The 26,874-nt window shown below is 37.3% G+C and overlaps 1 protein-coding gene and 1 long non-coding RNA gene across 7 annotated transcripts in view; both read right to left on the bottom strand.

Moving 5' to 3' along the window:
* Positions 1-26,874, bottom strand: part of RAPGEF6 (Rap guanine nucleotide exchange factor 6) — a 194,369-nt gene that overhangs the window by 163,309 nt on the left and 4,186 nt on the right. For all 6 annotated transcript variants that reach the window (XM_006727876.3, XM_006727878.3, XM_006727877.3 and 3 more), the window contains 3 exons: positions 8,799-8,869; positions 7,518-7,574; positions 3,089-3,172 (listed from right to left, as the gene is read on the bottom strand). In XM_006727876.3, the coding sequence (XP_006727939.2) occupies positions 3,089-3,172; positions 7,518-7,574; positions 8,799-8,869 (212 nt within the window). The remainder of the gene's footprint in view (positions 1-3,088; positions 3,173-7,517; positions 7,575-8,798; positions 8,870-26,874) is intronic.
* LOC145722751 (uncharacterized) lies at positions 9,411-12,313 on the bottom strand. The gene is made up of 2 exons (XR_014147256.1): positions 11,311-12,313; positions 9,411-10,367 (listed from the first exon to the last, which is right to left on the bottom strand). It is a non-coding gene; the product is annotated as an uncharacterized LOC145722751 (long non-coding RNA).

The following is a 26,874-nucleotide window of genomic DNA, read 5'->3' as shown; positions in this document are numbered from 1 at the left end:
AAAAACAGACACATAGATCAATGGAACAGAATAGAGAGCCCAGAAATGGACCCTTAACTGTATGGTCAACTAAACTTCGACAAAGCAGGAAAAGAATGTCCAATAGAAAAAAACAGTCTCTTCAACAAATGGTGTTGGGAAAACTGGACAGCCACATGCAGAAGAATGAAACACACACAAAATAGACTCAAAATGGGTGAAAGACCTCAATGTCAGACAGGAATCCATCAAAATCCTAGAGGAGAACACAGTCAGCAACCTCTTCGACCTCAGCCGCAGCAACTTCTTCCTAGACACATCGCCAAAGACAAGGGAAGCAAGGGCAAAAATGAACTATTGGGTCTTCATCAAGATAAAAAGCTTTTGCACAGCAAAAGAAACAGTCAACAAAACCAAAAGACAACCAACAGATTGGGAGAAGATATTTGCAAATGACCTATCAGATAAGGGCTAGTACCCAAAATCTATAAAGAACTTATCAAACCTAACACCCAGAGAACAAATAATCCAATCAAGAAATGGGCAAAAGACATGAATAGACATTCCTGCAAAGAAGACATCCAAATGGCCAACAGACACATGAAAAAGTGTTCAACGTCACTCAGCATCAAGGAAATCCAAATCAAAACGTCCATGAGATACCACCTCACACCAGTCAGAATGGCTACAATTAACAAGTCAGGAAATGACAGATCTCGGCGAGGATGTGGAGAAAGGGGAAACCTCCTACACCGTTGGTTAGAATGCAAGCTGGTGCAACCACTATGGAGAATAGTATGGAGGCTCCTCAAAAAGTTGAAAATAGAGCTACCCTAGGACCCAGCAACTGCACTACTGGGTATTTACCCCAAACATACAAATGTAGTGATCCGAAGGGGCACGTGAACCCCAGTGTTTATAGCAGCAATGTCCACAATAGCCAAACTATGGAAAGAGACTCAATGTCCAACAACAGATGAATGGATAAGGAAGATGTAATACACACACACACATACAATGAAACATTATGCAGCCATCAAAAAAATGAAATCTTGCCATTTGCAACGACATGGATGGAACCAGAGGGTATTATGCTAAGCTAAATAAGTCAATCAGAGAAAGACAAATATCCTATGATCTCACTGTTAGGAGGAATTTGAGAAACAAGACAGAGGATCATAGGACAAGGGAGGGAAAAATCAAACAAGATGAAACAAGAGGGAGACAAACCATAAGGACTCATAATCTCAGGAAACAAACTGAGGGTTGCTGGAGTGGAGGGGGGTGGGCGGGATGGGGTGGCTGGGTGATGGACATTGGGGAGGGTATGTGCTATGGTGAGCGTGGTGAATGGTGTAAGACTGATGAATCACAGACCCGTACCCCTGAAACAAATAATACATTTCATGTTAATTAAAAAAAAATGAGATGACCCATACCATCTATCAAGTAGACTATACCCTGATATTGAAATTTAAGTTTTGCAACTAATAGCTGCAACTAAAATCTTGAAAAGTCTCTTCTCAACATTATTGGAAATAAGTCAGTAAAAAATTATGTTTTTACGTCACCAAATTTTAATATTAGTCCCCCAAAATCTTAATAATTGCTTAGGGAATAAATTCTTTATTTAAATTCAATTAATTAACATATAGTGTATTATTAGTTTCAGAGGTAGAGTTCAGTGATTCATCAGTTGCATACACCACCCAGTGCTCATTCCATCACGTGTCCTCCTTCATGTCCATCACCCAGTTACCCCACCATGTCTCCCCTCAAGCAACCCTCAGTTTCTTTCCTATACTTAGGAGTCTATCATGGTTTGTCTCCCTCTCTGGTTTCATCTTGTTTTATTCTTCCCAGGTTTTTTTTTTTTAACCAGAATCATGCTGTATGTATTGTTCTTTGATGTGCTTATTGGAGATGTTCTCAGCCTAGCATACTCCTTTTATCCATTCTATATTCCATAGAAATAGATGTTTGGGTTGCTTCATTTTGCTGTTATAATTATGCCCACTTTTGTGCACAAACTTGAGCACAGGGGCTGGAATTTGAGGGGAAGAGTGTCAATTTGAGCCCTTGGCAATGTGAGGTGACGGCGTGTTGACTTGGCATTGAGCAGGTGGCAGGCCACGCATGCTTACTTGGGCAGGAGGGCAGCTAGACTGTCAATTTGGGACCCACAGGCCGATGGCATCGTGTGTGACAGTGACGTGGCTGGTTTTGCTTTTAACTTTTGTTTTTCTGGGAAACTCGATCTCTCCTTCTATTCTAAATGAAGGCCTTGCTGGATAGAGTATTCCTGGCTATAGATTTTTTTTCCTTCTAGTGGTTGGAATTTCTCATGTCACTTTCTAGAAACTAAATTCTTGAAGAACACTACATGTGACCAACCACCCTTCTCTTGTTTTACCTAATAATTATGATGGTGATAATTAACAATTCCTTATAACAGTCAGGCACTCTTCTAAGATATATATGTATATAAAAAACTCATATATTCCTCAAAACTAGTCATGATTAGGTAATTTGCCCAAAAATAGTAGAACATTAGACGAACTCATGTAGTCTGGCTCTCGACTGCCAATGTTTACAGTCTTCTGTTGAGAGCTTTGAGTGGTAGAGATTGCTAAAACTTCAGAGAGACACTTCAAGTAGGTACTATTGTACTCATTTTACAAAGACAACTAAAATTTGTACGAAGTCATACAACAGTAAGTGATAAATCAGGACTTTAATCTAGTTGCCTTACTCTAAAAACCCATTTCTTAACTATTAAAATAGATCACCCTCTCTATAACCACTAATAGTAGCAATAAATCCGAAAACCATCAGATAAATCAGATCAAATCTCATATAAAAATTAAGACCAAATAAAAGATACTATGTCACAATGTAAACTTAAAGATTACACCCTCAAAAATATGAACTGTCAGTTGTTTCCTAGTATTTCCAATAGTACCAGCAAGCAAGCACATTCATAAAATTTATCACCTACTGAGAGGAAATATACATCCTACATAAAACAGTTTAACATTAGAGATAAAATAAATAGTTGTAATATTAACTTTGCCTGCCACATATTCTAAAGCAGCAAATGTAAATGTACCTGCAAGGAGGCAAGACCATGGAGTCTTTCATAAGCACAGATCCAGAAAGCAGGATATACCAACATCTGGCAACAGTTTCTGAACTGTTAAAATAAGTAAAATTAATGAGTAAATACACACACGTATTCACATGTATATGACTCAAAATAATACATAACATGATTCAATACAAAGTACATAACATGAAATACATTCTAAAAATATTTAAGTCATTAAAATTTAATGGACTTTTGGGAAATACTGACTGCTGTCAAAGGTTTTATACAGACCATGTTCATATGGGAAAAAGTGTTATCACTACCTTAAGATACAGACTTCACAAGTATATGGTTATTAACTCAATTTTATTAATTATACCATTAGCTTCGCCTTCTTCATTTTTGTGTAGTGGATCATAACACCTGATGAAGATTAAAGCTTAAATATTGTACTACATCTGTATATCATAAAATCCTGTTTTGGTAACTTTTATATATATTAAAGACTATTATTTGGAATTCACAAGTTCATCAATGTTGTATCTTCACTGACAACTATAATTTGAATCATGATCTATTTATTTCTTTTAAATTTTATTGACATAAACAAAATGCCTACCAAATCTTTCATTTTATGTGTGTTTGAAGGATAAAAGAATACCAGAGACAAGTTTATCAGCATTTTAGTTGAGTTAAATCTCTAATGGAAACCCCGAATTTTGTTGTTATTGTATAAACTAACCATTCTGTCTTTCAAATATCTTCATTTACCATACCTAAAGTTTTAATTAATTCCAATATGTGAAAGATTCTAGTATCTATAAGACAAATCATTTCTCTGACCTGGAGATTTTTATCTATCTAGATATCTACTTGACATGTCAACTTGAATATCTAAGAGAGAGAACTCAAACTCAACAAATTCAAAATCTACCTATCATTTCCTTCAAGCTTGTATCTTCTCTGGTATTCTCTGTATTCAATGAATACTGCCATCGTCCACCCAGAAACCTAGGCTTCTAAGATTCCATGTAGCACTCAGGGTAAGCTTTCTAGGTCAATCCTATTACCAACCATAAGAAGGAAAAATTGTCAACTTTCCAGTAGGTACGTTATTATATTATTTTTTTAAGATTTATTTGAGATAGAGACCACGCGCATGTGCGAGTGAACAGGGAGGACCAGGGGTTGGGAGGGAGGCAGAGGGGAGAGAGAAAGAATCCTCGAGCAGACTCTGGGCTGAGCACGGAGCCCAATCCCAGGACCTGAGATCATGACCTGAGCCAAAATCAAGAGTCTGCCAGTTAACCAACTGAGCCACCCTGGTGCCCCTCCAGTAGGTACTTTTAAGTTCTTTTTTAGTATCTTCAAATTTTCACTGAGTTAAGACATAAATGGCTGCACATCTCCTACTTAAGGTTCTTTGTTTAGAAATTCTACTTCCTTTTCCTTGTGAAATAGGACTTACAAAGTCAAGGAGGAATAAAATCAAACAATTTGCCAGAAATTAAGAGAGAAGAAAGTTGTTAAGTAGATACCACCACAAGCCTCCAATTTTTATCTCACTTAACTGAAGGGGTCACAAAGTTGTCAGTAAATTCTATTATAAATGTAGGAGAAATCCTGAAGTTCACTCCCACCACAAAGAGAACCATGCCAGCCCATGAATAAGAAATTGTTCAGACCTTGCAAAAAAAATTCACTCTCAGAGCATGGTTTGACAAAGCATCTGGCTAAGTAAACCCAAGGAAAGTAAAATGCTTTCATGTGGGCCATTCCTTTTCTTTTCTCTGGGCAAGCAAACTCTAGCCCAGAGAAGGAAGGCATACTTAATCTTGTCAGATCTTATTCAAAGGCTTCAGATACTCCTAAGATAAAGACCAAAAAATCTTAAGATGGCCTCCACCTGCTTCTCCAGATTCCTCCCTTGCTGGTTCCTCTTCTTTCCTTATGGTGCTGGAACACACTGGTTTACTTTCCCTTTTTCTACCAGGCTGCTTCCCAGTTCAGATCAACCATACACACTCTCTTCTCTGCCTCCACCAATCTCTGAATTTAAATTCTTCATTAACTTCCACATTCTTTTTAAATTCTATTATTAACCAGATACAGATCTGTGTAACTCCTAATATTTTTAGAACAGTTCATTGAGGTATAATTTAAATACCATAAACTTACCCATTTTAAGTGCATAATTCAATTTTCATGAAATTTAAAAGAATTGTGCAAAGATCACCACAATCCAGTTTTAGAACACTTCTTTGTGTTCTTAACCAATAACATGCTCTGTCTCTATAGATGTGGCTTTCCTGGACAGTTCATATAAATGGGATCATGTAATAGATGGTGTTTCTTCCTTGCTTCTTCCACTTAGCATGTTTTTGAGGTTTATCCACGCTGCAGTATATATAAATGCTTTATTCCTTTTTTATTGCCAAATAGTATTCCACTATACAGATACATGACATTTTATTTATCCATTCATCAAAAATTTTGATCGTTCCCGGTTTTAGGCTGGAAATACAAATAGCGCTACTAAGAACATCTGTGTACAGTCTGTATGCGTATGTTTTCATTTCTCTAGTGTAAATATGCAAAAGTGGAATTACTGGGTCACGTGGTAAAATTGTTTAACTTTTTGAGAAACTGCCACTGTTTCCTACAGTAACTCTTATCATTTAACATCCACACCACCAACACATGAGGATTCCAGTTGTAACCGTCCTGGTGCCAATACTTGCTACTCTCTACATTTTTGACTGTGGCTATTCTAATGGCTGTAAAGTGACAGTTCATTAATTTTTGTATGTATTAATTTTGTATGATGTAAGGTAAGGGTCTAAATTAACTTTTTGCAAGTAAATACTCAATTAATCCAGCATCATTTGCTGAAAAAACTATGCTGTCCTCTCTGAAATGCTTTAGCACCTTCATCATAAATGAACTGTTCATCAGTGGTTCCTTTTTAATCCTCAATTGTGTTATGCCCACACTACTGACAGATCTTAGCTGGAGGCCATCAAAAAAAAAAAAAAAAAAAAAACCAACTTCATAAATACAAGGGTTTACTTCTGGGCTCTCAATTCGGTTCCAATGATCTATTTATCTATTCTTTTCCTTGAGAGCACTTAAATATGTTTAACTTTTAACCTTCTCTACTCTACTCAACAATAAGCTCAATAAAGACAAACACTATGTCTCCCCACCACTCTACACAAAGGTAAGCATAATGTATAGCAGACAAGCTTTTAATAATAAATGAATGGATCAACAAATGAATCAAGATAGGTATTAAAATCCTTATGAGTCCAGTTTAATGCTTTCAAAAAGTGATAAATATAATGGGCTGGTAATGAAACATGAAAGTTAATACCATCCCAATATACCAGGTGAATCTATATAATAAAAGAGGTCATCGCTGCCAAAATTTTTAGAAGGAACATAGTTAAGAGTATTTTCATCATCTTGAGAAAGGTAATGACTTTGTTTTTTAAGTAGAACACGAAAAGCACTCATCGCAAAAGAAAAACTGAGAAAGTTAGAAATTTCTCCTCTCCAAAGGATGCCTTTAATAGAGTAAAAAGGAAAACCACAAAGTGGGAGAAGATACATACAATGTAAGTATCCCAACAAAGGACATGGATATAGAATTCATAAATAAATTTCTACTAATCGAAATACTACAGATAACCCAATTAAAAAATGGTTAAAAACTCAAATCAGATTTCATAAAAAAGCTATCCAAATAGCCTACAAAAACATGAAAATCATTCATCATCATCAATAAGCAGGGAGATGTAAAATGAAATCACAGTGAGATAACAAGATGAAATATGTGAATCAGATTCTAATGTCAGATTCTCCTAAATTTGATCACACACATTTCCAATAATTCTATTCCTAAGAATATGCCCAACAGTAATGACTATATAAGGGCACAAAAAGACATGAACAAAATGTTCATAGAAACTTTATTATTCACAATAGGAAAAACTGGAAACAACCCTAGTATCTATCAAGAGTGGAAATGATAAATGAATTGTGTCATTTTCACACATACAGTAAAGCAGTGAAAAATAATTAATGCAAAAACATAGAAGAATCTTAGACATTTATCAAGTTAAAAAAAAAAGCCTAACCAAACAATTTTTATCTATGTGGGGTTCAAAATGAGTTAAAACTCATCTATGGTGATGGAAGTCAGAACTGGATTACCTTTCCAAGAGAGGTGACTAGAGCCTCAGGAGAGCTGAAATGTTCTTTCTATATGTTCACCTGGTTAAGTTACTAATACATACTATTTTATTTATTAAACTTTTTGTGCACTATTTCAGTTTATGAATATATTTCAATCTACTCTAAAGAAATTCCTTCCAAATAAATTTCAATGCTAAAAGTCAAAATTTAAACATTAAAGCTATTATTTTAAGCTAATTAAGGAAATACTTACCAAAAAAGAATTTGATTGCCACTGTATCTCTCATAGCGTGCTCTTGCAGACATTAATCTAACATATTAAAAAAAAGCCAAAAATTTAATGATTTTATCTTCAATTTTGTTTTAAAAATACCGTTATAGTTACTTCAATAGAAAATTATCATATCAAATAATACATTATATGTTAAAAAATAAATAAAAATAAAAAATAAAATTATCATATCTACCACTAACTTCACTTCTCCAAGAGTTTAGAAATATATACATCAAATGCAGTATTTTCAAAAACATCAACTGGATAATATTAAGAGGCAACAAATATAATACTATTATGTACATTTTATAACCTGCCAATTCATACTGAACAATGTTCCTTTTCTGTTATGGAAAAATACACATTTGTCTGATTCACCATTGATTCCTCCTGCTAAGAAATTACTGGCAAGGGGAAAAAAAGTTACTGACAGAGGCATACACACACACACGTATATATACATATATATGTGATTGCATTTAAAAATGCTTTTAGTATTACTAAATGCTCTAGTTTTCAGCTTTCTTCTTCTTCCAGACACATGCTGACATCTGAATTATGTTATACAGAAAAGAGAAAATAATAGGCCCTAACAATTATATTTTAGCAATCTGGTCTAGTCCCTAACCAGAAACTTAAAGAAGGGCCAGAAAAAGTAATGGATGATCTGGTTATGGAAGGAACCTACACTTTAATTAATGTTATGCAAAGTTACTACAGTAAACACTTTACAACACTTAAAAGTGTTTTTATAAATGTAATCACAATGACATAAGGTAGCAGGAAAGAAACCTCATTTTACAGAACAGGAAAACAGGGTTTGGAAAGTTTATGGGTCTTGTTCACAGGAGCTCATACCAGATCAGGAGTTATGATCCTTGCACTTTAATACAACACTACATCATACCCTGTCCATCTTAAGCATCTGACATAATATCAAAAAGAATTACAGCAAGTTAGCAGTTTTGTTTTCACTGGCTGGCAAATACTGAACACTGTGTTTTGCTTCAGATAGTCTCATGTAACCCTCAAAACACTGTAACAAAGATAATCTCATTGTCTTTATTTCATTGAAGATAAAACTGCAGTGTAGATGTTAAGATTTGCTCAAGGCACCATGACTAAGGAAAACTGTGATGAGAAAATCCAAAGTCCTAAGCCTGTCCTACAAAAAGCCCCCAAATAATTTGGCCCCGTAATTATCCAAACCCATTTGAATAACTCCATCACAAAAGCTCTTAAACAGAGCATCACACTTACCTAAGCTGATGTTCTCTGAGATTTGATAGTATTTCCATGCCATGAAGATAAGAATAAATAGTATTTAAATCCTGGAGAACAGAAAAAAATTTAGATTTTTCAAATGTATTTTTCAAAATATCTTAACACCCCACAATTCTGATTTTAAGCCAACAACAGTTTATGACAATACTATTAACTATGGAAGACTAATAAAATCTCTGAATTGAAAGAAATCTGAAAAGGTAAAGAGCTACTTCCACTCATACAGGAACCCCATCCTCTTTAGGATGGCTGACGGTCTCTACTCAAGCAATGCCAGAAATCAAAAACTTCTCATTTCATATGAAAGTCTATTTCATTTCTAAGCAGATATAACCCTTCTTCCTCAGTGACATCCAACTATTCAAAAAGAATTATCATATCGTCATAAGCTTTTAATTTATTATTTCCTCCAGATTATGCAGTCTCAGTATTTGCAGGTTCCACATCTTTAAAAGCATCCTGGCTAACCTCCTTTGGACAGGACCCAATTTGTCAATATTCCTCTAAAAATATGACTTTCTAAAAAGTCTTTTTCTAAAGAGACCCAAAGCGATATTAATCAACCACTAACAAAAAAAGTCCAGTGGGACAATCCTGTTACTCTGTGAGAGAGGCTAGGAACTTTTCTCTAGTCCTCAGATAACTAGGTATTAAAACTCCCAGTATGATACAGTATAATCTCAGCCTAGAGGAGCGGCAGAGTAAAAGGCAGAATGCGGGAACAGCCCAAATTCCTGACAGAATGGTCTACTTTACCACTTATGTAGAATTCTGGTGCACAGAGATTATAAACAAGCTTAAATTCTCTATATAAAAGGTACATCCTTATTCTCTTATAAGGAACAATGCCTTTATACCAGGACAGGCAACTCCCCAACACTGCCCTCCTGCTTTGATATGCAATTGGCTAAGAGAATTATCAGATAACAGAAGAAAAAGACAGCTAAGACAACCTGTTTTTTAACAGATTGATAAGAAAACATGGAGTCACTAAGAAAAAGAGCCATAATCTGTCATTCCAAAAATTACAACTACTAATTAACCATGATGGATTCAATGACCACACCATCTCTGCTAAATCCTTAGGAAAATGGGAGTGAAAAATATTCTTTCTATATACATATATAAAGAATAAATTAAAAGGGAAAACCATAACAAATGAGAAAGGTCTATAAAATTCTTGACGACAGCAGGTAAGAGTAGTGATATGATAAATTAATATTTCCAAAGATGGCTACAATGGTATTTCTTATCTTATATGCTCTTTCAATAGGACCTTACCACTCCATCAAAAATTGGAATCTTATGTGCCTTCCCCAAGAACCTGGTTGGTCCTTTGATTTGTTCAGATCAAAAGAATGTGGCAGAGGTAAAGATGTGTAACTTGTACAGTTCAAGTACCCTGAGACCACCAATGATGTGAGGAAGCCCACTAGTCTCATGGAGAAAGGCCACGCGGAACAGCACCAAAGCATCAGATATGTAAGTGATGTCTTCTTAGACCAGTAGACGAATGGAACTGAGAGAATGATCCCAGCTGAGGTTCTGTGGAGCAAAAGAACCAACCACCCAGTCAAAACCTTCTGAATTGAAGTAATAAAGTCCTTGCCAAAGTCTAGCTCATAGTGAACTCACTGAGCTTGCAAATCCATCTAATAGTCCCTCTCAAATTCCTGAGTTTATAATTAGAATGTATATACTTGTTAAAATAACCCCCAAAATGGGTCCATGACCTATGTGGTAATAGCTCTAATAGTGGAAAAAGCCAAGTGGAAACCTCCGAAATTGCCCATATCCCATTCTCCAGAAGAAAACAGTAAATAAAAGATAATATTGCTTCCATATAGGCAAAGGACAGCAAAGACTAGGGCGTCCAGTAAAGACTTGAGTATTCAATGGTGAAGGTCCCTACCATATACTGTCCTCAGAAAGTAAACGTATCCTAAAAAAAAAATTGCCACAGACAACCGAATTCCAACCAATAGTCTCAACATAACATTGTTGCTGGAACTGATTAAGTCTCAGGTATTGATTTGGTGAATACACTTCTTTCCATTTCCATTACAAAAGATCATCAGAAACCGTCTGCATTCATGGAGGACAATATTAACTTACAGTTTTTCCTTAGGGCTATTTTAACACTTTCACTCTCACTTGATCTGAGCCAAAAGGCCAAGAAGCGATTAACTCTGTCACTCTAACATAACACAATGTGAAAACATCTAGACCTTCTGACCCATTACATAGTTGCTATCTTGCTGAATGGACAGAATGAACAAGAAAATGACCAAGAAGAGGCAGGCACCCTGGAGTCCTTGGTAACACACGCATACTCCAGAAAGTGGGCAATAAACTCTATGAGGAATCAGACTATCACTTGCATGTTTTTAGGGGTACAGTGATCAGGGGCATTTCAGGACATCTCCTATTAACAAAATGTTGGGGCTTCAACTTTAGGTCAAGACAGAGTAAGAGGGACTGGACTTACCTTCCACCGTAATCAACTAAAAATCAAAATAAATATATGAAATAACGTTTTTTCATGAGGTAAGACATCAGGAAACAAGACCATTTAACACCTGAGAGAAGAGAAACAAATGAGATGATTCATATATGATGGTACCTTACTGCCTGCCAGTATCTTTAGTTGAGGAGAAGGAGGGGGCAGTCTAGGGAGTAGAAACTGGCTAGAGTTTGCAGAACATGAGAAAGCGTGTTACAGAGAGATAAGAGTATGTTCTGGAAACCTACAGAAGGTGCTCCTCAAGTCTTAAATTGAGTACTGATCATCCTATCATGTGGGGAAAAAAAAAGAACTCAGGGAAAGAACTATTTGAAAGAATTAAATAAGTCCTCAACCAGGAATGATTTTTGTCCCCTGGATGACAAGAGCAGTATCTAGAGACATTTTGGGTTGTCACAATTTAGTGTGGAGGTAGGGAGTGGTGCTACTAGCATCGAGTGACTAGAAGCCAAAGATGTTAGTAAACATCCTCCAATGCACAGGACAAGGACCCAGAATAAAGGCTTATCTGGGCCAAAATGTCCATAGTGCTGAGGTTTGAACACCCTGGATCAGAGGGAACATATACCTAAAACTCACACAGGGACACGAAGAGTTCCTATTTCCATCAGGCAGAATAGAAAGTCTCATAATTCACAGTGCATTTACTTTAGTACTCAGAAGGCTTTGGACTCAATATTGGGGCAAAATTAAACAGATTAAATTCTACTCTGGCACTACAAACACAGCTCAAAAAAAGGCCTAAAAGAATCATATAATTTCCAAGTCACTTAATTGTGTCCCAGAACAAAGTTGAGTAATATTTATAAGAAATATGAAAACCGGGGCGCCTGGGTGGCTCAGTCGTTAGGCGTCTGCCTTCGGCTCAGGTCATGATCCCAGGGTCCTGGGATTGAGCCCCGCATCGGGCTCCCTGCTCGGCGGGAAGCGTGCTTCTCTCTCTCCCACTCCCCCTGCTTGTGTTCCCTCTCTTACTGTGTCTCTCTCTGTCAAATAAATAAATAAAATCTTAAAAAAATATATATATATATGAAAATCCCAGTACATAAAAAGGTAAAAATCACAATCTCTGATATTCAATCAAAAATTACCAGGCATGCAGAGCAGGAGGAAAAAATGACTCATAATGAGGAGAAAAATCAATTAAAACCCATTTACCAATTACACAGATAATAGAGTAAGAAAAACCATTTAAAACTTATTAAAATTATATTCCATATATTCAGGAAGATACAGAAAAGATTAAGCATGGAAGAAGGGACATTAAAAAAACTTCAGAGATGAAAACAGTATCTGAGATGTACAATACACTGGATGGGATGAATAGCACAGTAAGACTTTGCAGAAGAAGAGGTTAATAAACTTGAATACACAAGAATAGAAAGCAAAAAGAAAACAGAAAAAGATGGAAAAAACTTGAACAGAGCACTAATGAATTGTGGAACAACTTCAAGCAGCCTAACAAAAGTGTAACTGGAGTCACTTCAAGGCAGAAGGAGAACAGAGGAAAAAAACTGAATTATGGAAAATATCCCCTTTTTGATGAGAACTATAAACTTACACATCCAGGAAGTTCAACAAACCCCAAGCACAAGAAATACTAGGAAAACAGCACCAAAGCACATCAAGACCAAACTGCTTTTAAAAAATGATGGAGACAAAACTATAAAAGCAGCTCAAGAAACAAGATAAATTACATAAAGATTAGAATTACAGCAGGCAGGGCACCTGGGTGGCTCAGTTGGTTGAGCGACTGCCTTCGGCTCAGGTCATGACCCTGGAGTCCCTGGATCGAGTCCCGCATCGGTCTCCCTGCTCGGCGGGGAGTCTGCTTCTCCCTCTGACCCTAACCCCTCTCATGTGCTCTCTCTCATTCTCTCTCTCTCAAATAAATAAATAAAAAAAAAATCTTAAAAAAAAAAAAATTACAGCAGGCTTCTCGTCAAAAACAATGCAATCCAGACAACTACTGTAGTAACATCTTTAAAGTCACAAAAGAAAAACAATTATCAACCTAGATTTCTATTGCCAGTCAAAACAGCTTTCAAAAACAAAGGGAAAATATTTTTCACATATATAAAGTCTGAATGAATTAATCACCTGCAGACCTGCCCTATAAAAGAAATGTTAAAAGTCCTTCATAAAGGAGGAAAAACAATACCAGATGGAAATTTGAAACTACACAAAGGAATGAAGAGAATTGAAAATGGAAACTACTTGGGAAAATATAAATCTTTTTTTCTAATTATTTAAACAATAATCAACAGCTTAAAAAGCATTAACAAAAAGGGCACCTGGGTGGCTCAGTCAGTTGAGCATGCCAGACTCTTGGTCTGACCCAGTCATGATCTTGGGGTGATGGGATGGATCCCTGATATCTGTGTTGGGCTCTGAGCGCAGCATGGATTCTGCCAGGGATTCTTTGTCTCCCACCTCCCTCTTCTAGCGCCCCTCACCCCACTTCTGAGCATGCAGGAGCTCTAAATAATAAAATCTTGAAAAAAAAAAATAAAAAACATTAACAAAAAAGATGACAACAAAAATGTGCTGTGGGCTTACACTATGCATACAACTAAAATGTATCTCAATAAGAGCACAAAGGACAGGAGGTAAAAATGGCAATGCACTGTTGTAAGGTTCTTACACTACAGGTGAAATAGTATAATCTCACTTGAAGACAGACTGGGATAAATATGAAATGTATACTGTAAACCTTAATAAATCTCGTATTTTGTAGATATCCTTGTATTCTCTCTCATATATAACACATCCTTGTGAATGAGAACAGTATTAGTTCTTTCCCAGTCTGGGTCCTTCCCCCCACCCTCCTTTTTCTTATAGGTGTGGCCACACATAAATAGCTGCTGGGGCCCCACCCTTTACGTTAAAAGTCATAACCCAAAATGCCTGTCCTATGGAAATGTGCAATTTATTTCTGACATAAAGCTAATTTTGTTTTAGTGGCAAACAAGTTAGAACTCCCATAATGTGACCTGCCAAATAAGGATAGGCTAGTGTCAAAAAGTGCCAGAATTTTCTCAGATTCTCAACTAAATTTATGTCATATAATTTCCGTTCTCAATTCAGAGGACATTTTGGGAACAACACCGATAACGTGGAACTAATAGTTGACGAAGGATTTGGAACTCACTTCTCAAATTTTAAACTCTAAGCAAGAATATAATTCACAAGTTCTTGAAATATATATGTGATTCTTCGGTTCTCTGCGTAAAGACAGGCTGACGAAGTTTATCAATTTTAGATTCTGAAAGCCCTTCTTCAAATATCTGTAAGTTTTTACTGTTAGTTCCCTTCAATTTTATTTCAGAGGGACCATATGGCCAAATGAACATGTAGTTCTCCCACAGCATCTATAAATGCTGACTGCGTGGACCCAAACAGAAATATTAGCATTATTCCTATCAGGGGTTGGCAAACTTTTTCAATAAAGGGTGAGATAGTAAACATTCTAGGCTTTTTAGGTCATATGATTTTTGTCACAACTATTTAACTTTTCCTTTGTAGCATGAAAACCATAAAAATGTAGGTAAACGAATGGATGTGGCTGCATTCCAATAAAGTCTTATTTACAGAATAGTTGGTAGGTTAATTTGGCCCCCAGGCCATATTTTGCCAACTACTAAAATTCAGATGGTCAAAAATATCCACCAAGGAAGTCAAGCCATGAATGAACTCTTTGGAGAATACTTCAGCTTATGAATTTTGGTGGAAGCTGAAAACACCAGATTTTCATTTTTCCAACCTCACATAAAACTAGAGCACGGACAAATGATCCAAGTGCTACTAATCAGACACACATGTCCAAAACTTAGAATACAGTGATACCGACAAACAAGAACTGCACACAATCAATGCTGGCAGTCAGTGGTAGCAGCAGGGTCAGTCAACATACGCAGTATATCGTGTAGGTGGTCAACAGTCGAAGTAGTGGACTGCTTGGGGTTAGGAGTATGAACATGGTTGTCTAGCCCCAAGTCTACTTCTCCAGTAATCCCAGCAATTCTGTAGCAACCCAGTATCCTTTTATACCTTTTCTTTAAAGTGGACAGAACTGGGCTCTGTTTCATTTAAGTTTACAACCCCGACAGACCCTTAGACCAGCACCACCAGCCTCACTTGGGAAATTGGTAAAAATGCAAATTCTCAGGCCCCACTCCAGACTTAGTTAATCAGAATCTCTGGTGTAGCCCCCAGCAATTTGTGGTTTAATAAGGGCTCTAGGTAGTTCTGATGCATACTAAAGTTTGACAACCACTGGCTGACAGGTAGGATATGTATGCCACTCTGTTATTTGGCTGATAACCTATTAATGAGAAAGGGAATTAATCACTGAGATGCCTAGTAAATCCTGGTCCCTACAATGCACCTGGTTTGAGGGTCATAAGATGCTAAGCACTCCAGAAAGAACAGAAAAGACGCTCCCAGAACAAAGGACGATTGTAGTAGTAAACTGGCTAATTCTCCCACATGATGTGGGTGGTTATGGTATTTTGTTTAAATGGGACAGCAAGTAGTTGTTGACTGTGTAAAGCTGGGCATGGAAAGGAGTTTCTTGTAGGGTTTTTTGTTTTGTTTTAAGCAGGCTCCACGTCCAATGTGGGGCTCAAACTCACAGCCCCAAAATCAAGAGTAGCATGCTCTACTGACTGAGCCAGCCAGGCACTCTGGTTTCTCGTAGTTTTTGTACCAACTATCTCTGAGACAGGCTTGTGGTAGTATTATTAGGCTTGGTGTGTCCAAGACCAATAAAAGCTATTATAGAAAGTCAAAACAAACAAAAAAAACTTGACAGAAACAGGCCGTAAGTCTTATAGATACTTCTTGGTAGTAAAAAATTTAAACGGTACATTCAAGGAGGTATTAATCATTTACACAGTGCACACCTGAAAGTTGCTCTACAGAGCCTGAAAGAGGGAAGTCACGATGAAGATGGAAATACTAGGAAGTCATGACATTTCAGATCAGCAACACCAGAATGAGCCACCTGTTCTGAAACTACAACATACTGCAGAAATTAACCAGAGCTATTAGAAGAAAAAATACCAGCTCTGGGTTAGGGAATAAAATAATGGGTTCCACTTGGGCAAAAAATGGCGAGGAAGCGGTGATGACTCAGAGCTTCCTAAAACAGATCAACCATACCCTCTCAGCCAGTGATGTGAGTGACGGTGGGCAGGCTGAGGTGGGGTGGTAATACTGCCATCCTACAACAAAGCAGCTATCTTTTTACACCCTTCAAACATTCCAAACCTAATGAATTCACTGTAGGCATATCTATTGGTTCAATTTCATTTTAAAATGAAATATTAAATTCTAATCTGCAGCTCTGTATGAAGAATTAACAATCCTTTTAAGTATACCTTCTAATTAAGGAGACTGTGCCAAAGCAGTGTGCTGCTCCTGGAGTAACTCCATCTTTCAATTCTGATGGCCATTCTACACATGCTTAGAAACCCCAACCAAAACTTGGAAAACTTAGACTGGAATGCTTAAAGTAACTATATTTTTCTGTTTCTTCAACTCTAAAACTAATGAATTTCTTGTCATCACATGCAACTTTCAATACAACATCAATTACTTAAAATACTCATTAATGAAGATATTTTACTCAATTATCTTCTTCACCTGGAAAGCAAGTACATCCCTCGAATTTTAACAATGAAAAATCTCTCAGGGTGGATCCTAAGAGCAGTACAGATTCAATTCCAAGATATATTCTGCAGCTACAGGTCTATACATAAAAACCTATGGTGAAGAATCCTCTACAAATCAATGTTAGGCTGAAGATGGAATAACAATGTAGTAAACCTAGAAATCTGGAGACAGACCTGGGTTCAAACTATGCCTTTATCAGTTACTAACCAGTAATCTTGGATTATTTGCTTAATGTTTATTATCTGTACAAAAGGAATGATAAAATACCTCCCTTTGAACATAAAATGTTCAAAGGTAAATGTTAAGTGTGTAGCGCAGGAACTATCACATGGTGAAGAGTTAACGAATGTTAGCATTATGTGTTTATATATAGGTACGCATTATAAAATTACAAAACAATGATTAAATTACATTCAGCACACTGTTAAAGCTATTTTGAATGTTTTTCACAACAGCTCCGAGCAAACAACACCATACATTAAACATAGAATTCTATTCCATTGGTTTTCTCATCCATGTGGTGTAAATATATTCTGCAAAATGGCAGTAAAGAGCTACACAACACTTACCAGACCTGGAGCCCAGCCCCTCGTTTCTAAATACCATTTCCTACTAAAAGAACCAGGGTTCCTTGGGTAAGTGGCTGATTTCAACTAGGGCATGGAAAGTATAAGCCTGGAATATCTTTTTGTGCCAGAAAGATTACTTAAAGACTAATGGGGTCATGTCAAAAGGACATAGGAGAGAACTTTGAAAGGGCTTCCACTGGCTAAATTTGGGGTAATCTAATAAACAAAAAGAATGAAAATATTAAAAATACAAAGATAATCCTTGAAATAGTCTTTTTTTTTTAGAGGAGGAGGAGCACAGGGAAAAGTGGGAAAGTTCTTCTATACAGAATACCAGCTATTATATAATTGTAGGAGAAATATACAATTAGAAAATTATCACTTTGTAACAGCAAAGTAAGTTATTTAAGCAAAGATCATCAACATGCTAAAGCCAATGGGTCCAACACTGGTGAAAGACAAGGTATCTACCCTTTGGCAAAGTATCACCTCAAGGATCACTTCTAACTTGCAGCACTGTACCTTTACAACAAAGAGATACAGGTAATCAAATTTCGCATCCCCCATTATGGAAAGAACAGATAATGTGCCTTCTGATGTGACAATATTCAAAGTACAGAACATCACGGACAGCCTGGCTGGCTCAGTTGGAAGACCATGTGACTCGATCCCAGGTTGTGAGTTCAAGCCCCAGGTTGGGTGTAGAGATTACTTAAGAATAAATAAATAAACTTTAAAAAAAAAAGTACAGAACATCACCCATACAGTTCTTCAAGAAAATAATTTCACCTAAATCTCATCATGAAAAACTAGGTGAAACTAAATTATGGTATATTCTTTTTTTTTTTTAAAGATTTTATTTGACAGAGAGAGACACAGCGAGAGAGGGAACACAAGCAGGAGGAGTGGGGGAGGGAGAAGCAGACTTCCCGCCGAGCAGGGAGCCCGATGTAGGGCTTGATCCCAGGACCCTGGGATCATGACCTGAGCCAAAGGCAGACACTTAATGACTGAGCCACCCAGGCGCCCCCAAATTATGACATATTCTAAAAGACAACTGGCCAGATTCTTCCTAAGTCATGTTTATGAAAGAAAGAAAAAGGCAGGAGAACTGTTCTCTCTTAAAGAAGACTGAGGGCACCTGGCTGCCTTACTCAGAAGAGCATGTGACTCTTGATCTCGGGGTTGTGAGCTCAAGCCCCACACTGGGTGTACAGATTACTTAAATAAACTTAAATAAAATAAAATAAAATAACAAAGAAGACTGAAGAAACCTAACCACCAAATGTAATGTACCCTGACTGGATCCTAGATTGTAAAATATAAGAGACATCTTAAAGATACGGTGAGGGGTGAATTGTTATCAGGTCTGCAGTTCACTTTCAAATGGTTTAGCAAAATAAAGTATATGCTAGAGAGAAGGACATAAAATAAATACGGCAAATTATCGCTCTGGGTGAAGAGTATATAGTACAGGACCAAAAAAAAGGGGGCGGGATACTATTCTTCCCATGTTTCTGTAGTTTTGAATTTCTCAAAACAGAAAGATGGGGGGTGGGCAACACATGACTGTTTCCTGTTTACTCCATAGGGTGACAGACATTTCTAGCTTTCCCTAAACTTCAAGTCTCATTTAATGATCTGCATTCCTTTTTTCATTATCTTTTCCTATGCATCCCCAATCATCACCATATGTTGACCTGTGTCCATGACACACTGCTCCCAGGAATGTTCTCTGGGAAAGTTCACCTCGTTCCATCACTGTATCAGAATTTAGTCTTATCTCACTATACATCTGGGTATACATTTCTTAAAGTAAACTAGAACTTTTTATTTGTAGATTAAAATACATTGCTTAACTAAATTACCTGAACATTAAATTTTATTAATAAAAACTCTAACACTAAAAAGTTATAGCCTAAAATTTTTAGAGATGAAAATCCCAAATATTATGCTTAAACATTAGAACTCCAATAATTAACCTCTGAAATAATGTATCAAAAGATCAAGGATTTAATTTCTTCTAAGGTCAAAGTTTAGGCTGAAGTTCACCTTTCTGGTCCCACTATGTATTACGCAGTCACCCAAGATTAATTCCAAGTTTCACATGCACTTTTCAATCCTTATCTCTCTCCGTAAATTTTTTTTTTATAGTATTTGCTGACTCATTCATCACTCATTCTCTCCTCCTTCCTAAAACTCTTTTCCTCCCATCCCTTCTGTAATATGGTTCTCTCTGGGTTCCTGTCCCGATGGAAAACATTTAGTAACAACTACAAGCACATAATGTGAAATTAGGACACCTAGATTTGAATCCTGACTCCATAGTTTCCTGGTTGTGTGAACTCAGACAAGTTAGTCTGTGATTCGCTTTCCCTGTATGTAAAATGCGGATAACACCTTCTTTCAGAGTGTTTTTGGAAGGATTAAATGTATATAAAGGTTTTTTTTTCTTTCTTTTTTTTTTTTAAAGTGACAGGCATCCAGTAAGTACCACAGCATATAAATCTTAGCCGTTATTATTGCTATTATTACCTTTCTGCTCTAGGTGCTCCTGAGTCTCCTTCACAGGCTTTGCCTTCTTATTCCCTTGAATGTTTATAGATGTTCCCATAATTGTGACATCCACCCTTTCTTTACTAGAGACTCCCTACCACCAGTAAAATCCTCCACATCCATAGTTTCATATACCATATACATGTTAATGACACCCATATTTGTATTTCTAGCCCAGAGCTCTCTAGCAAAACTTACAACCTACACATTCTAGAGCATAATGAACACTTTCACCTGGGAGATCCATCAGCATCTCAAATGCAATAAATGCAAAGCTAAACTCATTATTTATACTCCTGTGTCTTCCTCCTAGGTTCCCTGATTTATGTGATACACTCTTCTTCAATGACTCTGGCCAGAATTTTGTCAATTCTATTTCATAAATGTCAACTCTATTTCACCATCCCACCTGGAGCAATTTGGGGATTTATTATTTCTCACGGGGTAACAGAAAACAGCCTTCTTGCATCTAAGTCTGACACCCTGTAATCCACTCTTCATAGTCCTGCCAGAGTTATCTTTCCAAAAAGCAAATATAAACTTCTTAAAGAGAAACAGTCCTTCATGATCTGGATCCTGGCCATGCCTCTAGTGTCCTATCTTGTACTACTCACCTATCCAGGCAACTTGCATGTTTGTGCCAAGCTCATCTTGTGGCCTTGACAAATACTGTTCCCTTTTCAGGAAACACTATCCCTTCTTCACCTAACATTTACATATTCTAATCTATACTCAAGTCAGGATTCCCTTTTCTAAAACAGCATGAATAACACCTGCCTACTCTTTACTCTTCTCTCCGCAAAGTCTTCCTATAAACTCCTGAAGGCTTCATTTTACATCTATCACAGTACTACGGGAGTATTTTAACTGTGTATTTGCCTATATCCTCCCATAAGGAAAGAACTTTAATCTTTTATCCTTGGCACTTAAAAAAAAAAGTACTTAAAAAATATTTACCACACAAATATACATTAGGCACTCTTCCTCACAAAAAGTATGTATTCAACTCGGCCTCATTTAAGGAGCTCAGCCAACTCCAGCTGGCACTTGTGACACAAACTCTTTTGTAAAAATAATCTGTGATGAAGCCTTTTCCTATTAGTTGAATGCTTTTAAAAAGCCAAAATGGAACACACTACCACCCTTTGAAAACAAAAGTTTAAGTTATAAAACAGAATGGTGTAAGAAACCACTGACACAGATATCAAGTACACCTGTTTTCATCCTACATAAAACTTGAAAATTCTAAATTTCCATTAAATTTACACAGCACCTTTAAGTACTGCATATAGCACAGGCAAGATAAAACAAGGCAAATTTATTCAGGAAAATATTAGGCATCTGTAAAGATGACAAAAGTTCAAAGCTTAAAACATAACCTAAAGTTCACTGTTCTGCTACAGAGAAAGCAGTAGGGTGCTACTAGACTGAGGAAGTTACCGATGAATCATGTGACCTTGAGCAAGACATTTTACCTCTCAGGAGTTCAGTTCCTTTATCTGTATGCAACTCTTACCACCAGCTCTTGACCTCGCCAGCTACACTATTTCTAGAAGTGCTATATATATGTTCACAAATACATGCTGGCAGTGTTGCTACTTTAGCTATGTACTAAGTGTCCTGTCCAGTGAGCCCCACTATCTCTGCCACATGACAAAGCCTAAAGCCCTCCAGCTGCCAAAGCTTTAGTTTATGGCAAAGTAGTGGAGAGGGCCTAATAGTGGAGAACATCAAACCGGGGCTGCTTAGGCCTCCACAATCTCATGTTCTCAATAAAGTGGCTCGATCACTTTTTATTTACAGCAAGACCTCAGTTTAACAGGTCCAGGGCCAGATAATAACCACAATGTTATAGAGCTCACAATCACTCCATCCCTTCCAAAGAAGAGGACTTCTCATCATGCCTGGCTGCTCCTCACTTTTGTTGAATTCTCTTGGGGAAGCTCCTCACTCTCTTCAAAACAAAATTTTATGATGTCCAAACTCCTGAATGGCTACAGTTTTTTTCTCAAGGTAGGAATCTCTAATACATGTAAAATGAGGTGCCTAGAAGAGATGCTGTCTAATGAAGGCCCCATCCAGATCTATATTCTCTTTCTATCCAGTTGAGTTTACAAATGAAGGCTACAGGGCCCCACAAGGATAAATAAGTTCTTTTACTTCCCAAAAACCCTCTGAATGTGCATCTGCTGTAGAAAAGCACAAGAGAATCTTTGTTCTGCCACCCTCAGGGATGTGCACAGTGACTCACTCTAAAATGATTCCAAGTACAATGATGCGCTTTCGCCAATTCAGGAAAAAACCTCTACAAGTGTATATTTAAGGATTATTCTAAATTCTGAAATGGATTAAAACTACAAGAACACTACGTTTTACATTCTTACAGTCCTAGCCACCTCTTCAACTTTTTCCCACAAAAATAAGCTAGGTTTGTTTTTTTTTAAAACCTTTTTCTGACTGTAAAAAGGTAATTATATTAGCACCTAGCTGAGCATGTAATTTTTGCCCAGGAAAAATTTTAAGTCATCTGGTTAAAATCATATGAGCAATTAAAACCGTTATTTATCTATACTTCTCTCAGAATTTCCTGCACATTTGTTTTTTGTGTCTGTGTTTTAAAAACCGTACAAAAAAGAAGTTCCTGTTTCAAGGTATGACTACATTTCTTCTATCTGTATTGTTTATGAAGAACTGCCAGGTAAAACAGTCTCTTTATGGCAACGGTACTATATTCATATTTTAATTAGAGTATTAATAGCAAATTTGGCCATTTTTGCCAAACTTCATCAGTCTTTTAATCTGAGCACTTCAAATATTAGACCAATAGAAACCACCACTAAAAGAGGGAAACAGTATTTTTCACATTCCTTTTCTTCTTAAAGTCATTTACAAATATGTGGATACCTACTATGTACTAAGTATTGCATACTATGCACTGGGACATTAGGATACTTTGTCTTCAAGGAGCTCATATTCCAGCCACATAGACAAACACACAAGTAACCATACCACGGTAATTACTGTGGTGCAGGAAGGTGTGAACTATCCTGGGAACACTGAGAAGGAGTGGAAAAGTAAGGATATCTGCAGTTTTGCAGATGAGCACTGGAGATGACACTTCAGTGAGGAGACTGAACTTGCCAAGTCAGGAGATGGCTTTCCAGTCAGAGGAAATGGCAAGCTAATATGTATGCTACCCTTTATTGAGTGTTTATTATGACAGGCACTTGCTAAATATTTAGTCCACACAACAATCCCAAAATGATATTTGGTCTTAGAAAAGTTAGGCAACATGCCTAGGATCACTCTAAGTCTCAGTGCTGGAGCCTATGTTTGAAGTAGTCTTACCCAAATGCAAAATCCAGGGCTATAAACACTGCTATAACCATACTTTCCAACCTGTATAAAGCATAGAGACAGGAGACTATGACACAATGGACAATGCTTCTCACCTCTCTCTGTATACCAGAACTACTTAAGAAGCTCTCTAAAAGTACTAATGCTTAACACTCCATTCCAAAATGTTCTCACCCAAGAAATAAAGGGTAGGCATAGACATTCAAAGAAAAGTTCCCTGGGCGCCTGGGTGGCTCAGTTGGTTAAGCGACTACCTTCAGCTCAGGTCATGATCCCAGCGTCCTGGGATCGAGTCCCGCATCGGGCTCCCGGCTCGTCGGAGAGCCTGCTTCTCCCTCTCCCACTCCCCCTGCTTGTGTTCCCTCTCTCGCTGTGTCTCTCTCTGTCAAATAAATAAATAAAATCTTTAAAAAAAAAAAAAAAGTTCCCTACAATGAGATATATAGCCTAGATGGAGAGTAAGGTGTTTCAATATTTTAAGTAGTTAATATGCATGTGTTTGGGGGAAGGGATGATAAGGCTAGAGTGCCACGCAGAAGATCATGGAGGACTTTACCTCTATATAAATTCACAAAAAGTACTTGGTGCCTTTGCTTTCTTGAGTCTTATTCTCTTCAACCCACTGCAATCAGGATCTTTATTCATCAGTACAGTGAAATCATTCTAATAGACATAATCCAAAGAATTTATAAGTCCTCCCTTTTCTTAAACTCTCAAAGTATCTGACATTAGTGATTAGGGATTTGTCTGAAATGCCCTCTTGTAGCAGCACTCTTCTATTCTCATCCTACCTCTCTAACAATTTCTTTTCACTCTTTTTTGCAGTTTTCTTTCCCTTGTCCCATCCTTTTAATAGTGGAACACCCAAAAGGGCTGTCCAACTCTCATATCGCTTTTCACCCTTGTCATTTCTACCAATCTCATGACTTCACCTATAACCCATATGCCGTAGACTCTCACATCAACTCAGACCCAGAGCCTGGCTTAACCTGAAGCTCCAAATTCTTACAGAATATCCCTACCTGTATCACCTGCATGGAGTCCAAAACCACTTCCAAAACTTAATCTCTTCCCACCCTAATTCTGCTTAATAATGCACTCTTAAACAGGCGGTTACCCAAATCAACAATCTAGAAATCATCTAAACTCCTGTTTTGCTCTTGCACCCAGTCGAAACCTGTTTCCAACAAGCAAAAGACAGGAAGCCAGACTTAACCTGGTACATTAGAGAACCTTGAGAGGAACATAAGGGCATGGTGTATCTTGGCCTTAAATGCAGCTTCTGGGGCTGAGAAGCAATTATCTCAAAAGTAGGTATGAACAGAGTGAGGCAGACAATTCTAAAGGGTAGCCAAAAGGGTGAGTTAGGATAAAAAGGATAGGCAGATGGAGATCAAGAAAATCACCAAGACAGGTGATTCAAAGTCCAGTCCAGGAGTAAAACACAAAAAACCAAGTCCTCTTGGTTGCTGCAAATAATATACATTGTATGATTGCACTCGAAGTTCAAAAGTAGGCAGAACACATTTATGGTAAAAGATGTCAAAAAAGTGCTTTCCTCTTGGAAAGGGTACTGATTGGGAGGGGCAAAGGGGGAGTTTCTGGATAGGTGGTAATATTCCATACCCTGATTTGGGTGGTAACTAAATATATCTGTAAAAATTAAGCTGGCCATCTAGTTAGGATGCGTGGACTTCATCGTATGTGTATTATAGTCCATTTCAAACTTTTAAGAAAAAGCCTGGTGGGAGGCAGATACTCCCAATTCCAGTCAGTGACCACTTGGGCCAATTCTAGCTCCTCACTATCCCATTCTCCCATAGACAACTGCCTTATCTCACAACTGAACTACTTCATTTGTTTCCTATAACCAGGACCCTATCTCCTGGTTTCCCTGTCATCCTGATATAATCATTAATAGTCTTTCTCTTTCATTCATAAACGTATCCTGGTTTGGACAAAATGTATGTTCACCCTACCTATAAGCCTTTCTGCTTTAGTTATAGCACCCCTCTTCTCCCCAATACATCTTCAACAACACCTACAGAGTAATCTTTGTAAAGTTGATCTTATTTTCAGGCTTTAAACCCTCCAATGCTTCTCCTTTATTCGTAAAATCAAGTTCAAATCCTTGAAATGATTCAACCCTGCTAGTATATCCAGCTTTAACATTTAACCCCCAACACACCATACACAGTATTTTGCAAAGTTTATTATCACATCCCTCCCAAGAGGATTTTCAGACATTTTTTCCAAAATGCTGCCCCACCCCCAATTAAATACTAAGGAATAAGATTCAGTCTTTTAAGGCTATAAACCATACTAAGGTCTAAGATTTTTTCACTACTCCCCTAAAAAATAATTCTTGTGGGGCGCCTGGATGGCTTGGACAGTTGGTCAGTTAAGCTTCCTACTCTTGATTTTGGCTTAGGTCATGATCTCAAGGTCATGGGATTCAGCCCCATGTGGGGCTCCCCACTCAGGGCGGAGTCGGCTTATCCCTCTCCCTCCTCTTCTGCTCCTCCCCCCGCGTGAGCACACGTGCTCTCTCTCAAATAAATAAATCTCTAAAAAAAATAGTAATAATTTCTGTCCCTTTGGGGATGATATCACCCCAACTGGGAATGCATGCTTACAGAGTGGCTTCTTGTTCTACACATATACTTTTCCTTCACTCTTCTTGCTGCCTGGAATGACTTCCCTTTAGATGTCATCCAGACAGCTATTCACCATGTTTAAGATTCCATTAACTGCTCCTCAAAGTTTTTCCTTTTCCCACTTGCAGTCCAAAGTATCCTATTGTCACTAACAACCTTAACATTTTACTAATGTTTCCATTACCATCTCTTAACTCACTGAAGAACAGGGACCATATCCAATTTTTTTCTACAATACTGTATTTTAGTATTATGTCTGACATATTTATTAAATGAAAGGACATATTAATGTTATTTACCTAGGTGAGATAATACAACTGTTTACCTCAGACAGCCCCTCTTTAACCTGTTATTCTGATATAAATATTAATAGCACCTCTTTTAACTTGCAAAAATGATTTGGATAACTTATATTGCTAACTTATCTAGGCAGTGGGCAATTCTCATCAAGTGTGAAACATGATGAGATGTATTAAAAAGTAGACTGTAGCAGTAAAATAACAATAAATAAAATGACTCAAGTACAATAGTCAAAGGTAAAATGATGTAAGGGCCTGAACTAGGGTAGCAGAGCACAGGAAAAAAAGGTAGAAAGAGATTCAGGACATAAAATCAACAAGGTTTAGTGGCCAGTTGGACAGAGAGAAGATTATCACGGAGAATCAAGAGTCGAAACATGAATTTCTAGCCTGAGCAACTGGGGCAGTCACCAA

This window comes from Leptonychotes weddellii, chromosome 7 (assembly GCF_054177405.1).
Source record: "Leptonychotes weddellii isolate Sample4059 chromosome 7, ASM5417740v2, whole genome shotgun sequence".
Lineage (NCBI taxonomy): Eukaryota > Metazoa > Chordata > Mammalia > Carnivora > Phocidae > Leptonychotes > Leptonychotes weddellii.
Note: the sequence above shows the minus strand (reverse complement) of the source record. Positions and strands in the feature narration are given on the sequence as shown.